This window comes from Chanos chanos, chromosome 4, assembly GCF_902362185.1.
Source record: "Chanos chanos chromosome 4, fChaCha1.1, whole genome shotgun sequence".
Lineage (NCBI taxonomy): Eukaryota > Metazoa > Chordata > Actinopteri > Gonorynchiformes > Chanidae > Chanos > Chanos chanos.
The window spans coordinates 2,718,981-2,735,661 of NC_044498.1; the positions used below are offsets into that span (position 1 = coordinate 2,718,981).

General features: G+C 46.3%; 1 protein-coding gene across 8 annotated transcripts in view; it reads right to left on the reverse strand.

Moving 5' to 3' along the window:
• afdna (afadin, adherens junction formation factor a) overlaps positions 1-16,681 on the reverse strand; it is a 99,612-nt gene that overhangs the window by 7,073 nt on the left and 75,858 nt on the right. For 5 of the 8 annotated variants that reach the window (XM_030771341.1, XM_030771342.1, XM_030771346.1 and 2 more), the window contains 8 exons: positions 10,645-10,710; positions 10,287-10,360; positions 9,084-9,202; positions 8,516-8,716; positions 7,977-8,065; positions 7,068-7,259; positions 5,530-6,678; positions 1,208-1,342 (listed from right to left, as the gene is read on the reverse strand). In XM_030771341.1, coding sequence (XP_030627201.1) covers positions 1,208-1,342; positions 5,530-6,678; positions 7,068-7,259; positions 7,977-8,065; positions 8,516-8,716; positions 9,084-9,202; positions 10,287-10,360; positions 10,645-10,710 — 2,025 coding nt within the window. The remainder of the gene's footprint in view (positions 1-1,207; positions 1,343-5,529; positions 6,679-7,067; positions 7,260-7,976; positions 8,066-8,515; positions 8,717-9,083; positions 9,203-10,286; positions 10,361-10,644; positions 10,711-16,681) is intronic. The other 3 variants (XM_030771345.1, XM_030771344.1, XM_030771347.1) reach the window with 2 other exon arrangements.

Here is a 16,681-nt window from a genome sequence, read left to right on the forward strand (position 1 = left end):
CTTTTCTTTTTTTTTTTTTTCAAGGGCATAGGGGGGACACATGACAAACAAAAGACAAGGACTTTAAAGACATGCACTTGGACATAACACAAGGGCTCTTGATTACCAGTGGTCTGAAAACTAAACACACACACACATGCATACACACAAATGTATATGAACTGAATGAGGCAAACACAGAAAACGATGAAACTGAATGATAACTTAAAGGGGGGGGGGTCCAAAACCAGAACACTTGAGATGAATGCATGGCGTTAGTTCGGACCACTGGTAACACAGAGAGCTCCAATGAGAGAAGCAGGTGCGATACGGAGCAGTAGCTTCTGACCAAGCTATCATAAAGAAAAAAAAACAACAACTTCTTTAGAGCGCTCGTCGTCACGGTGATATGCACTGAGTCTGGGTCTCAGTATGACCTCACCCTTTTTTGCCCTCTCAAGTCAGACAACGCACTGTCGTTTTCAACACCTTCCGAAACAACAACCACTTACTTTAGCTGGGGAGATCGTCCATACAGGAACCTGACAATGTCAACGTTAACACAAACACACTGTTGTGACCACTGATCTGTCTCTCTGGAGAGTGGCTAACATCTAACGCTTTGCTGACATAAAACGTCTACAGAAAAGAGACTAAAGTCCTGCAGGATCCTGAGATAAACTGCTGTTAGTGTGACAAATATTCACTGTATAAGAACATAATGACCTTCTGGAGAGAGACAGAGAGAGAGAAAAAGAGAGAGACAGAAAGAGACAGAGAGAGTTAGAGTGAAAGAGAGGGAGAGAGAGAGAGAGAGAGAGAGAGAGAGAGAGACATAACAACTAGTGCTGTTGACAGAACTTGATTATTTGTGTAAACAGCAGACGTAAAAAAAAAGGAATCTTCGAGATGAAAACTCTGTGTTTAAAAATAAAAAAAGAAGAAGAAAAAGAATGATGTTTCAAAATATTATCAATACAAAATCTGACCAGATGAGTGTGTATAATGTATTTGTAAAACTATGTAACTACTCTTGCATTACAGATAGATATATATAAATGTAACACAACAAACAAAAACAAACAAAAAAAACCCTGTTGCATTAAGCATCTCAAAGAGAGCTCTAGAGATCTGAGTGATGCCCTGCCTTCCCTCTGCCTCTGACTAGATGTGAACATCATCCATAATGAAAGCCACGCCTGGCGTGGTCCCTGCCGGACAGGAGTACCTTCTCCTCTGCCTCGCGTCGGGCTCTCTCCTCCTCTCTCCAGCGTCTCTCCTCCTCCTGTTTGGCTCTCTCCTCCGCCTCACGCTTTCGGATCTCCTCCAGCTGCTGTTTTCGTCGTCGCTCCTCGTCCTGCAACTGGAGGGAGCGGAGGAGGGGAGGGGGGGAGCAGGGGCGGCCAAACGGAGCCGCAAGGAGAAAAAAAAAAACAGGCATGTTAACGCAGGAGTCGCATCGCGACGCGTTTACGCGTAAACAGACGGACAGAATGCTGGGACTAACAGACAATGCTGATGTCATGGGCTTCCCTTTGTTCAAGAGACTTTACTATTGCAGAATGCAACTGAATAAAGTACACAAGGCTTTGAGTTTAAAAACAGCTAATCTCTGCTTTCCAACGCTGCCTTTGGCAAAAGACTGAACCTTCAGACTTAATCTGTGGGAAACTGACGGAGACCACGGTGCAGGTACAATTACACACTGCAATCACGTTGGTCTCTGGCAAATAGTCTGACCGGAACCTCTGGTCTCTAATCTTTAAGAAAAAAAAAAGAAAAGAAAAGAAAAGAGAACAGCCCCCCCCCCCCCCCTCTAACTTGTGTGCTTCTTCACTGTTTGATGAGAGGGCATTGTGCTCATGTGGCATGGCCCGTGGTTTGGCCTGTAGGGACCAGGCACAGACCAGTTTAACTCTGTGCTTTCATGTCTCACTGCTCATAGACATAACAGTTAGTCCACAAACAACCACTTCAGAGACGGATAATAACCCTTCACCTGATTAAAGCCTCATTTACACAGCTGGCCTCATGTATGGAGCCTGACCGATTCTCAGCTGGTTAAGTAGTAGCAGTGTATGTCACTTCTGGGTTTACGTAAGTGCTTGTTCTGGGCTCTGGGTAGGTTATGAGGTTTGCCTTCCTCTAAGAGAGCACCTGCAGTGTAATTATGCACCGTGCACTGCACACCAGCACAGAGCCAACCAACATGCATGCACACAGCTAACAGCATGCAACAACAAAAAATTATATATATATATATATATATATATATATATAAATATAAATATACACATGACATGGTCTTTGACTCATACCACACACAAACTCACAACTGAGAATAAACCAGAAAACCTAAAACAAAATCTGAGCTCGCTGAAAAAAGAAAGCTGTAACAGAGAAAGAGGGAGAGAGAGAGAGAGAGAGAGACAGAGACAGAGAGAGAGAGAAAGAGAGAGACAGAGAGAGAGGGAGAGAGAGACAGAGAGAGAGGGAGAGAGAGCGGAGAGAGAGAGAGAGAGAGAGAGAGACCCTTTTCCCCAAACACAAATGTGTTAAAGAGCCAGGAGGCAAGAGCGAAGGTTCTGTGGAGATACAGAATAATGCAAGGCAAGCAGGACATCAAACATGGACACGCATGATTGGATGATTAGAGAACTGGGCGGGATACAAAAGCAAGGCCCACATGCAGGCAGCCAATAACTGCTTGTCAGAGCCTGGAGAACATGCAAGGACACTCTCTGACCCCGCCCCAACCCCACCCCAACAGTTTTCACTGTACTGAAACAACGGCTGTGTCATCCAGAGATACAGTAAATGACTGTAAACACAGAAAACGACTACATTCAGTTATAGCTGTTTTGCCTGGTCGCTCAGTCTGGAAAGGACTCATTTAACATTAAAAGTACTGATTTGGGTTTTTTTTTTTAAAACCTATTTAGGCTGTAAAATGAAGTTTATGGTTCTAGTTAGGCTTTTCAGTGGGGTCTTCCAAACAGGATCTTTGAATTCTCTGTTAGTCTATTGATCCACAGCTGCAGTTTTTTCCAGTGAACTATAGGGGGGAGCCGAAGCAAGTTCCACAAGTGATGGAGTCCCCGACGATACCAGCACATCACCTCCCATCCTCTAACTCCCCAGAGAGGAGAGAAAACGTGCGGAGGGCAGGACAATGAGGGGAAAGAGACTGAATGACGGATGACAAAAGACAAGGGAGGAGAGAGAGAGAGAGAGAAAGAGATCACAAAGAACGTACCAAGTCTAGAACAGAGATTGCTGGTACAGCAGTCTGCTGCAAGAAAGAAAGAAATTATACAGAAAACCAGAAGGGGAGGAGAGAAAAGTTAAAAAAAAAGAAAAAAAAAGAGAGAAAGAGAAACAGGAGTTTAATTTTTTTTTTAAAGGGGGAAGGGGGCAGAGAAGATAAAAGTGAAAAAACTTTGCAGGGGTGGGGGATGCAGTGATGTCCTGCCAGGAACATTCCTGGACAGAATGGAACTGATTAGAGTAAGCATTCCCACTTTCCTTTCACAAACATTGGCAACAGAACCGGAGTAATACAGGAATACAGGAGGGTTTGTGAGGAATTCTCCCCCCCCACCCCCCCCCACCCCACCCAACCTCCGCCCCTGCACCCCCTTCCATCATTCCAGCACCAAGCGCCATCTCCAACCCCCCCCCCCCCGTGAAGCAAAGGCAATGTTTTCCCATCAAACAAGCGCGCCTGCTGACCCTAGCCCAGACTGTCTCAGCCTGTCGAGATTTCACAGGAGCATTGGCTATAAAAGGTAAAGTCCTGACACCTCCTGCAGGAGACGCTGAGGAGAACTCGCACTGGCATGTGCATCTGGTATTTGGTATGACTGATTCTCAGCATGGGGCTCGACGAGGAGGTTACATATACATAGAGACACACATAACACATACAGACGTATACACACGAGGTCTGATCAAAAAAAGTTCTACGACGGTTTTTCATCTTACAGGTGATGATCTGGAGGCGGGGAGCGGTGGTGAGGTGTAAACGGAGGAGAAATGGGAGCCGGTCCCACATACAAGTGTTGAGAGAAACGCGTTCAAAGACAGATGTTTTCCTTCGTCCCACGCGTTAAGTACAACGGACGGAAAGAGAGGAGCAACGTGTGATTCGAGTTAAAAAAAAAAAAAAAAACGTAAAGAAAAAAACATTTCCGAGATATCCCACCTCCTATATTCCCTTGATCTCATTGTGTGTGATTTTTTTCTATCTGTTCTCAAAACCCAAAATGAAGCAGAACGGGAAAGAGATTTGAGGAGAATCCGACCATCCAAAATAACGTGGAGGCAGACGTTAGTTGAGTAACACTTGAAGACTTCCAGCATTGCTTCCATAAGCGGCGGGAACGTCGAGACAAACGCGAATCGTCTGGGGGAGATTACTTTGCGGGAGGACACCACATAATAGTGATTCATGTACGTTATTCTTTGAAATGAACACTAAGTCAAAGCTTTCTGACCAGACCTCATAGACGCCCCCCCCTTTAAAATGCGAAACTGTTCTGTCTGTCCATAGACAACGGCGACCATCTGTTATTGGTCTGAAGAGTTCTGGCTGTACTTGGGCTGAGAAACATGAGTCAGAGTATAGATCAGTCCACGCTGAAACACGACGGCTGCAACTCCACTGTTGTATTTAAACCTAATACCATTTGATTACCCAGTGCAGAATAATAAAAAAAATGACTGTAGCCTATAGCGACATCATTGAGGTGATGAAATCACTTGAGCGGATGCATCCACAGTATTTTGACACTGCCGGACTGCCGTAGTTCAAGCACTGGTGGCGTGACCAGTGCTTGGCGTGTTAAGCCCCTCCCCCTCTTTCTGCGCAGCCAATCAGCCGATTTAGCATGGCAAAAGCGATGACCGAAAAAAGAAAAGAAAAGAAAACAAACAAACCAACCAACAAACAAAAAAAAAAAGCATGTTGCAGGTGCACATTGCAAGACATTGATAAAAACAGTTGAATGTTAAGTTCTAACGTTAAACATCATAATATGTTCATTTCTCCCTGCAGCAGTGGTGCTGTCCTTGCTTGCGTCTTGCTTTGGACTGGTTAGATGGGCAGTGCTCAAATACGCAGCCATAAAAGGAGAGAAAACCAGTACTATGCCACCTCAGAACAAAATCATCACTGTTTCAGCCTAAAGAGCCTAAAAACCAGAAACCAAAACAAACAGCCTGATTGGCAGAGAAATCATTTCACTATGCTATGGACTATTACTGCAGTAAGTGTGAATAGCTTAGCCAGGTATGCAATTTCTCTCTGCAAACATGCAAATAAATGGATTCTTTTTTTTCAAAACAGAATTATTTTTTATCATTAAAGATTACCCACACCTAGTTAATTTTTTCTGTAAAAAACACCCCATAAGTTGATAATCTATTCTTTTTGTTACTATATCATATTAACCCTATAAGTTCTATTAGCTAGAGCTCTCTCTCTCTCTTCACTCATCCTGACTGTTTTTCTCTTCTATGACACTATTTCTTTTTCCGTTTGTCTCTCACCCGTGCTCTCTTCTCAGCCTCCAGTCTCTGCATGATCAGCGTGGTGTCCACGTCTTCATCGTCCTCCTCTTCCTCGTCTTCCTCGTTCTGCTTGGACTCCTGCAGCCTCTTCTGGAACTGCCACTCCAGCATCAGCTTGCGGAGCCGGTCGTTCTCCTCGGCCGTGCGCTCCGGCTTGGCCTGCAGCTCCTGGATCTCCTTGTCCAGGAGGTCCACGATGTGAAGCTGCTGCTGCTTCTCCAGCTTCTCGCGGGCGTCTCGTTTCCAGGGGTCGGGAGACAGGCTGTCGCTGGAGGACAGCTCCTCTTTGCTGATGGTGATGTACTGCAGGTCCCGGCGTTCGATGGTGCGCGGCTGCTGCTGCGGCTGGAGCTCGCGGATCACCGTGTCCTGGGGCGGAGGGGGCGCCCGCGGCAGGCTGGACAGTTTCTCCGGCCTGCTCAGCTGGGCCTGCGGAGGCTGGGCCGGGGGCATGTAAGGCTGGGGCACCTGCATGGCCGCCGGGGCTGACGGCGGGGGCACGGACTGGTGCTGAGGGGCCGGGGGCAGGGGGCCGTGCTGGTTGTTGTGCGGGTGAGGCACCACGGGGCCGGGCGGGTTCCGGATCTGGCCCAGCTTCCTCTCCTGCTCCCTCCTCTTCCTCTCCCTCTCCTCCTCCAGTCTGGCCTTCTCTTTCTCATACCAGCGCTGCTGCTCCTCACGCTTTTTCCTGTCTGCAGCTGCCGCTGCCTGTTGCTGGGTGATGACGGGGGGCGGGGGGAGAGGCAGGTCGGCCTGGGGTTCATAGTCGTAGTGCGCTGGGGGAGGCGGGGGAGGGGGCGGGGGCAGGTCCGTGCGGCCGGGTTGCGGCACGCCGGCCGCGGGGCCGGGGTGCGGGGCGATGGGGGTCTTCCAGCGACCCGGGCCGCTCTTGTGATTGCTCTGCATCCTGGAGGCGGAGGAAGAGGAGTAGTTGAGGTGCTCCTGGCTGGAGGTGCTGGACTCCACAGAGGAAGACATGTGGTGGTTCCAGTGCTCTCCGCTGCCGCGTTCGCGCTGGTACTCCGCCTCACGCTGCTGCTGCAGCTGCAGGAGGTCCTCCTGACGCAGCCGCTCCACCGGGTACCCGCTGGGCACGTCACACAGCTCCTCCTGAGAGCGCGCCACCCTCTGAACAGGCAACCAGGGCAGAAACATAGACACAATCGCCATCACAACTCACCCAAAAACCAAATTCACTTTACGGGGGTAAAGTCACTCACTGACTCAAAACACCTCACTTTAAAGAATTCACATCTGTTTCAACTGTCTACAACAACTATTTTTTAAATGCTTATTCTTCTATTATGATATGTTGTGAAGCAGTCTAATGCTCTAGTGTCATGCGCTTCACACCTCCGACACCTTCAAGTTTTTTTTTTTTTTTTTTAAAGTTTTCTTGTGTTACAGTTTTAGGAGATTCATATCCCATCACTAAAAGAATGAACCATCCTGAGACTGAAGAGATGAAACCATGACAACGCCCTTGCTCTGGCCCTCCTCCTCCTCCTCCTCCTCACCTGCACAGGTATGCTGCTGTTGTGGAGGTCCTCCATGGGGCCGTGTGGTTCCGGCTCACTGTTCTGCCAGGGCTGGCCTGGTGCGGGGCCCATCCTGTCCTGAGATTTGGATGCAGGGAACGTGAAGTATTCCCTGGGGTACGTCTGAGTCGGGATCGGATACGCTTCCGGACGAGGAGGCGATGGTTCCTCCTGTCAGTCAGAGGCAAAAAAAAACAAAAAAACAAAATCAGGACAAATTACGGGTGAGGAAATGAGCTGTTAATTATGTGTTTAAAGCCACGACTATAGGCAATGAGAGAATCTCACAAAAATGACTCAAATGCTCTCAGATGCATTTTCTTAACGTCTGCGTTAGCTTTACGAACGCTTCCGTGCGAGGGATTGCGGCTGCAGTAACGGAAACAACTAGATTTGTTGACATTTTATAGGCGTGTGCATGCATGCTGTCTGCGCTTCAATGTGTGTGTTTAAAGTTGTGAAGGAACATGTGTCCAGCGCTGATTAGAAGAATCGGGGGGTGGGGGCAGTCGGTAACGTGATTATGACAAATTACGACGAGAAAACAGCAAAACAAAGATAAGCGCATTTAAAACAGACACAAATTAGACTTCTGAAAATAATGAGCGTGCAGAGACAAAACACATGTTCATGAAATGTCTGGGTTTTCAGACTCTCTGCAGACTTGATTAGAAACAAAAACAGTCTTTAAGACAGAGAGGAAGGCCCATAAAACATGCCCAGCCTCCCAGCTCTGGGCCTCTCTGTTGGGCCGATGTTAAGGATGCTCTGTTCGTCGCACTAAGAGACAGTAATCACGTTACCAGACGGAGCCTGCTGGGGAAGCTGTGACTTTAATGAGACATGTGGTTGTAGTTGTTGTTCTACAGATGACGGAGCGGTACTCACATCGGCACAGAGGTTGCCTGTGGAAACGGAGGTGATTTTTCCCGGCGCTCCTGGGTAGACGGGCTTCCCTCCCGGACTCTGGGCCTGATCTGTAACGGAATACCAGGAAATTTTTCACTTTCTTTTCGTCGCCGACCATTAAAAAAAAAAAAAAAAAACCCAAAAAGTCTCCGAATGTTGCGCCATCCTTTCGTACTGCCAAGGGCAAACGGATGTGATCTAATGCCGCTGGGCTCTGATCACTCTGTTAGTGGTCTTTAAAACCACAGCCTCCATAGTTGAGCTCTTGGGTCTTCAAAACATTCAAAAAAAAAAATAAGTGAAAATCACATTTTTATGTTTAAGATCCCTCTGCCTTAAACTCAGTGCTCTACTGTGATAACTGTTGCTAAGATTAAACTGAAATTAAATATTAAAAATATGTGGATTCGCTTTGAGGGCTGTTTGATCTTGTCAAGACACACCTCCCAGAGCCTCTGGGGGTGTGGCTGAGTCAGACTGGGCTGTGCTGTGCTGTGTGTGCGTATACTGGGACTCACTGGCCACGTTAGGACTGGAGCGGTGATCCGCCCGGTTCTTCAGCAGCCTGTCCTCCCCGCCCATTTTCTTTGGTTCAGGGTACGAGTCCCACGCGCCCTGGGGGCTCTCCGGCGAGCCGTTGTGAACGGAGTTGTTATAGAGCTCGAAGCCCTCGCTCTTTGGTCTGGCCTTGCCCTTATCACGCCCCCGATCCAACGACACTGAAACCACAGATAGCATTCAGCCAAAAGAAAACAAATGACAAAATAATAACCAAAAAACAAAACAGCTGCTCAATGTCACACACTCCTTTATCTGCTACAGCGTTCTCAGAACGGGAACGTCCGAGCAGTGATGTTTTGGCGTTCTAACAGCGAGGGAGGCGGGACACGGGCGTGGCGTTAGGCCGGGCACTGCTGACCGTAAAGCTCTGAGAGCTCTTATCATTAATTTATCATGACATTATCATTTTATCATTATCACATGACACAAGCCCCAGCTCCACCACTAAAGCCTCCTGTCTGTCAGACTGCCTGTGTGGCGTGCCAGGTGTCTGTTACAGGGACATTGGTCGGTCGGAGCTCTTACCCCTAGGCATCATGGGAGAGGGCTGGTTAAGGAGAGTGGCCAGGCCGTGGTAAATCGCCCCCTGCTTGGCCACCTCCAGCGTTACCACGGAGCCTGTGCGGGTCATCAGCTCCGCCGCCCTGATCAAGGAGAAAGAGAAAGAAAGAGAGAGAGAGAGAGACATTACAAGTAAACATAAGAAATACCCATGCAGACACTGAAGTCTTCACTGATGTCTGGGTGGAAATAAAAAAAAAACAAACAAAACACACACACACACACACACACACACACAGACCAGAGACAATCCAACTGAAACTGAACCGCAAATGGCCTCTCACAGCGATAGAAAAAAAATACACTTATTTTGATTATGTTTGGAATGGATGTTGACACACCGCTCTAAGGCGACATCTGCGACATTCATATTTCCAATCCCACAACAAAATTCATTTAAAAGTCCCACAACCCACAATAGTGGTACCCTGCTTTTCTGGAACTCATGTCGAGTCGTGGTTTAACTGAAGCCAAACTCGCAGAAATTTTCCGGAGGCCAACAGCTTTGGAACGGTTCCTCATGCCAGTTGAGCTGTGCACGGCCTCAGTTCAAACACAGCCATAAAACCAGTAATAAGCCATGTGTTTTTAATCTGACACGACCAGTTCATTTAAAACTTTTATCAACTCACTCCTCAGAACTCAGCCCATCACTGTGTAAAAAGTGGCATTCACCAGCACAAATGAAGCGTATTACAGTTTCAAAAACCTCCAGGTTTTCAGAACACTTAAGTGCGTCAAACACAGGTCTCAATATAACCGAAGCTTTCTGCCTATTCAAACAAAGGCTTTGTGTTTTCTTTTCTCTTTTCTTTCTTTTTTTTTTTTTTTTTAAAGTCAACACTGGGAAGTAAATAGGTTTGATTGTTGTTATATGATAAACATCTCTGAGGTTCATGGGGAGCCTATGCATTACCTCCTTTGGTCTATTCTAGTCTTTTTCCTTTCTTCTCCTCTTTTTGGTACCTAATGGAGTCTGTTTACAGCTAGGGTTTGTTTGGATAGACTACTGAAAATTTTCCTTTGTATGAAGCCTTGTCTCGGTTCATTTCTGCATGCGTGATTTCTTCTCCTTCTCATTTCGACAGGATATTACAAAGCTTCTGACCTTAAATCCACCTTTAATGCAAAAAAGTCCATTTAGAGCTGGAACAGCCTTGACCTTACCTCTCCTGAGACAGCCCAACAAGGCTTCTCCCGTCCACGCTCAGAAGCTGGTCTCCGGCAGCCAGACGCCCGTCCTTCAAAGACAGAACAGACACACACACACACACACACACACACACAAATTCCATGATAACCCACGAAATACCCACACAACCAATTAAACCTTTTCATTCTTTTTACTCCCATTTTCCCCGGGGGTATTGGAACTGCTGTCTCTTATGCGTGAGTGAGGGAGACTTTTATTTTAAAAAAAGCTTGAAGCTCTCATCCTTTTTCCTGGTAATCAATAGGTGATGAGGTCATAATGAGCGTGCTCAGTTCTAAAAATGCTCTGGTGCTTTAGACAGACTTCACTCACCATGTCTGCTGCTCCTCCCTTCACCACAGACTTGATGTAAATCCCAAGCTTGTCCTGACCAGCACCCTGGTGAAAAACAGACCAGAAAAATCCATTCAGTTTAGACCATAAAAGGCAGAGAACACTCCAGCAGGCCTGACAGAGAAAAGAAAGACTACAGTGTCAATTCATACATTTAAACCTCAAAAAAATCAGAGCTGGGAGAGAATAAATGAAAAAAAAAAAAAAGAAATGAAATGAATGAAACTGTTCATTCGAACCGCAGGACAAATGCCCAGCTTCACGCACTGACTATAATTTCATATCCGGCCGTTAACGCTGACAGACAGACGCTGGGATGACACAGGGACACTGTCCTTCTTCAGGGCAGAGTTCAGCTGTCGGACTGATCTCACTGACCACATCTGCTGCCACAGTGCCACATCCCTCTTCTCCTGACTGACCAATAAAACGCCCCCCCCCCCCCCTCTCAAAAAAGACCAAACAAAAGCTAAGCTCTCCCTGTGCCTCATCACCACCATTTCCCCTCAGACAATTTTAGCATGTGACAGAGTTGCTCTTTCAGACGCCGTCAGAACAGATGAGCTCATATCCTGCACAGCCAGAGAGTGTAACAGAGTTTAACAGTGTTAAACAGAGTTTAAGAGAGTGCAACAGTGTTAAACAGAGTTTAAGAGAGTGTTGAACAGAGTTTAACAGTGTTAAACAGAATGTAAGAGAGTGTTGAACAGAGTTTAAGAGTGTTGAACAGAGTTTAAGAGAGTGTTGAACAGAGTTTAACAGTGTTGAACAGAGTTTAAGAGAGTGTTGAACAGAGTTTAACAGTGTTGAACAGAGTTTAAGAGAGTGTTGAACAGAGTTTAACAGTGTTAAACAGAGTTTAAGAGAGTGTTGAACAGAGTTTAACAGTGTTAAACAGAATGTAAGAGAGTGTTGAACAAAGTTTAACAGTGTTAAACAGAGTTTAAGAGAGTGTTGAACAGAGTTTAACAGTGTTAAACAGAATGTAAGAGAGTGTTGAACAGAGTTTAACAGTGTTAAACAGAATGTAAGAGAGTGTTGAACAGAGTTTAACAGTGTTAAACAGAATGTAAGAGAGTGTTGAACAGAGTTTAACAGTGTTAAACAGAATTTAAGAGAGTGTTGAACAAAGTTTAACAGTGTCCAATAGTGTTGAACAGAGCGTAACAGAGTTGAACAGAACGTAACAGAGTTGAACAGTGCTCTGTATAGCAGCATGATCTACTGTGAGTTATACAGTCTGCCATCAGTTTTCTACTGATCAGTCAACCATAGCATATGTTTTGTGCTCCAGTAACAAGTCAGAGACACACTGGGGTTACACAACAGTGTGACTGAAGCAGCTGTTGGATTTGCTGTTCAGAGGGCAGACAAAGAGCACTTGACAAACATCTGGTGGTTTGATGGCTTTTTTTTGTTTGTTTGTTTGTTTGTTTTAGGGGAGAGGATAGTAGTAAAACGCATAAAACATTAAACCCAGACAGAACAGTCTGGTACACAGTTCTCTTGTAGATTCTCAAAAGGTCACTGACACATACACACGCACACACCTGCCAAACCAACACATACAACAAAACAAGCCCAGTTATTGTCATAGCCTTTACACCTGCCCGAATCGGAGCAGTGACTGGCAGTCTGTGAGAGAACAGTGAAGAGTGTACAGTGAGTCCTCTCTGAACAGCTAAAAACATTCTTCTCCCTTGGCATCTGTTTCAAATATATCTGCTAACTATCGGCTACAGACACGAACAGGGCTCAGGCCCCCCCACCCCCCGCACCCCCGCCCGACCCTGATTAAAACACAAAGTGTGTTCTGACAGATACTTGGCTCACAAGATTCTTCATTTTTTACGGTTTAAATTCAAGTGTAGGCCTTTAAGACAACTGGTGAACTGGGAGAACAAGTCAGGTATGCCATGAAATAGTGTTCTGTGACATTGTTTTAAAAATGAAAATAAATAGATAAATAAATAAATAAATGTCACTTGCTCTCTAAAACCTTGACATCCAGAGCTACAGAAACCACTGGACTACTTGAAAAGGTAGGGATTACTGGGAACGTCTGTGTTTGTAGATTACATTACATGAACGTAAGCATGGTGGTTGTATTTATAGACTACGTCACATGAACGTAAGCATGGTGGTTGTGTTTATAGACTACGTCACATAAACGTAAGCATGGTGGTTGTGTTTTGGGTTGTGGTGGCAGGCAGCTGCTGTCTGCTATTTAGAAACTGCAGTAACGTGAGATCTTGTCATTTCTGCAGAATGTCCCCAGGCAAAAAAAAAAAAAAAAAAAAGAGTGGAACATGAAAAGCTGCTTTATGGGATGATAATATAAATGCACCATAACTTTAAATGATCTTTCCAAGAACAGTGTTGAAAGGAGTTGGTTTTTGTGGACTTGGTGAATCACAGCTGAAGTCCACAGTAAGTCTCTCAGCACAGAGAGTAGCTGTCTCACTGAGCATACTGCCTCTACGAAGAGAGACAGGCAAACCTGGAAACCTGTCTGTCTCACTGAGCGTAAAGCCTCTAGAAAGAGAGAGACAGGAAAACCTGGAGACTGGACTGTCTCACAGCTCACCAGCTCAGCAGAGAGAGAGAGACAGGCATACCTGGAGGCCTGGCTGTCTCACTGAAGTCACTGGCTTTGCAGGGAGAGAGAGGGAGAGAGAGAGACAGGCATACCTGGAAGCCTGTGGTAAAGCACAGGTCTGTGAAACATTACCCAACTCATCTTCTGCTTGCAGTCAACTAGGAAGGGAGGCAAGTACCTTGGTAACCACTGGTTTGTTGGATTGAGTCCCATATGCGAATCCATCAGCTTTGAAAAACAAGTGTAAATGGATTGTGAACTGGGCACCGAGCCCTGCACACATCCATACATGTCACCTCACCTCTCACATGTCACAGCAGGTTCTGAATAATCAGCAGGTGTAAACAGTGGCCCAAGCCACCTGTCTAAATTAGAGACTTAATGTCTAATTCACAGGTGTTTGAAAGCAGTAATTTGGCAAGAGGAGTGCAGAAAAGAGACACAGAGGGAGGGTTTCCACACAATAAAGATTGTGATTTCTGAGTGATTACTACTCACAGATGAATTTAATACATCCATATTTTCTCATATCCCTGCTTTGAATCATACAAAGAGCCTTTATTCCGAAGGTTAAAACACCACATTTTATCAGACAATGTTTGCAACTGTGAATAGATAAATTAAACTGCGCCCATGTTTGTGACTACCATAATTACAGATGATGAAATTAAGGAAGGAGCAGTAAAAATGGGGAAAAGGCAGTTTTGGCCTGTTCGTGTCACAACAGTGAAGTACACTCATTACAAATGAGTCACGCAAATAGCTGCAAGCACAGTGTTAGGCTATATGATATGAACACAAACACACAGCCACACCTGTCCACAAACTGAAAACACATACACACATACGTGACTATGGCCACGCTAAGCAAACTGTTTTTGATTGTTTTCAGTGGTCTTCCTAGCCTTGCGATTCATCCCATCATGTTCTCTCACACACACACACACACATACACACACAGTTCTACAGTGCTCTGCAGAAAAACAAATACCCCCAGCAGGTGCAGTCAAAGTCTGGTTATTCTCATGACGTCTCACAGTATAGATTAAACCCCTTACCAAACTCTCCAAGTGAATCACACTGACCAATCAGAGAGAGGGAAACTGGGCACATCCACGTGGAAATGTTAACGGTTACAGTTAAGCCAAACCCTGGTACAGTTCAAACACCTTGAGAAGCCTTCATGGCGGCTGATTTCACACAAACTAAGAGCTGAAGAGGGAGTTTACTGCACAGACTGAAGTTCTTTATCCTGACAGCAGTGGTTTTGAGACGTTACAGAATAAACTTGGCCAGGATGGGGGTTTGTGTAACTGCGTACCATGTGAAAGGCTGGGTGGGCAGGGTGTGTTTAACATTGCACTGGAGCTGTGGATTGTGGGTTAAGTCAAATTGAGTAACAGAATCCGCCTGGGAAGCACAGACACCTCCCATCTCTCTCTCTCTCTCTCTCCCCCTCTCCCTCTCTCCCTCTCCTCCATCTCTCTCTCTCTCTCTCGACAATAATGTCACCACACGGGCCCACCCACAGCACTCACTACACTGGCAGACTCACGCTAGCCGCCACAACAAAAGCCACGCTAACCAAAACCAGACTTAAGACTCCTATAGGATTTACATATTAAATGTCACATTCCCTCAGTCAACGCCGCTTATGTTACAACCTGCAGACTCGTGGTTAACACCCTGAACAGCGCGAGTACAGCAGAGGAAAGGTCTCTGAGTGATGGAAAACAATAAAAGACAAACTGGTCTGGCCGCACGGCACCAGTTTATAACAGGAACACGGGGGGGAGGAAATACAGTCCCAGGTTACAAAACTAATGTCAGACTGCGGCCTAAATATGTACACTTTGAGCCAGACGTTCCGTAATGCTGGAGACAACACTGCACTGGTTTTGATGGTAGCCTTCTCATTCATAACGGAGTTGACAGCAACAGTAGTTCTCAACTGCTAAGCCTAATCAAAAAGGTCTATTCACACAAACAGCGACTGCTGTTGTCCTGCAGCGCACTGTCCTGATGAGATGAGAGAAGTCGCGTAACAGAGAGGAGGAAAAATGAACTTGGGCCATTACACTGAGAATCTACTCTACATATACTGTACATCAGCACGCACACACATACCACTGTACACATCAGCACGCATGCAGGGGACACCTGTAAGCAACCAGGATCCGTCGCCTTATTGGGAGTCAAATGGAGTTACTCCCCCTGAAGGAGAGCAGTGGCTCCTCAGTAGGATTTGGTACAGAACGAGGTTAGCGGGAAAGGATCACAGACAACTCTCTCACAGACAGTTTGGGCCACGCTGCTCTCATTGGCTCTGTCGGGTTTGTTGTACGCAAGGCACAGATCCCTGGGCTGGGCCAGTTTCTACACGAAGTCAACCCTTCTCATTTCCCGAACAGTGTGTTTCTCAGAGACTTCTGGGAAACAGTGTTTGACTGCTATTTGAGTCCACAGACGGAAGGAGGAGATGCAATGGCTCTGAGCACTTAAGAGACGTACTCCTGTAGTTACACTGACTATTCTTGTCATTATGGGACTACAGATCCACTCCTACCTGTCTGTAGTCCACTCTCCTCCTCTCCATCAACTTCTCTTGCATTTGTATCTGCTCCAATACTGAACTCAGCGGTGGCACTTACGTCACAGACGGCTCCTTAATGGCTTTACGCTTGGTCTGTTCTCTGCCTGCCTTTGGATAAAAGCATCTGATAAGAGAGTAAATGTCAATGTCCGACAGAGCAGAGGCTGACGCCAGGTGAGGACCTCCAGCGAGAGGCTCTGGGCTAGGCTCTACGGACATGGCGAGGGGAGAGAAACAAAGACAAGCCTCTCCTTTATGGTTTTTAGGAGATGGGTAACGTAACAGGTTCCTGCATGTCACTGGGCAGAGCAGTGGAGAATTCAGTTCCTTCTGAGGTTGTAATTTTGCTGGAGCAGATGAGTTTGAGGGGGTCGATACTCAACACACCCGCTGAACGTAATAACTCAGAGGAGACTTCCTGTCTTGAGCGCAGAAAGAACACGCATTACTGAAAGGAACACGGCGGATAAAAGCTGAAATAAAGAACGACTTTGACGGTGAGTCTTTACGGTTCTCACACCGAGGGGGTTGCCACGGTGACACTGCACCTGTGAGACAGGAGCAACATACTGGCCCAGCAGGAGTTTCTTTCACTCCACACTCCCATGCACCCCCCCCCCCCAACCCTCCAGTCCCCACCCCCACCCCTCTCCAACCCTCAGGCAGTCATAGCCCCAACTTACACACAGACGAATACTGACAAAACCTCAGAGACTTTAGTAGAGGAAACTTTCAAGAAGGAGAAACAGAAGAGGGTGGTCTATTAAAGAAAAAGGCACTGATGTAAGTCAGATGTGTGTTAGCGAGAGCAGGAATTGCTACTG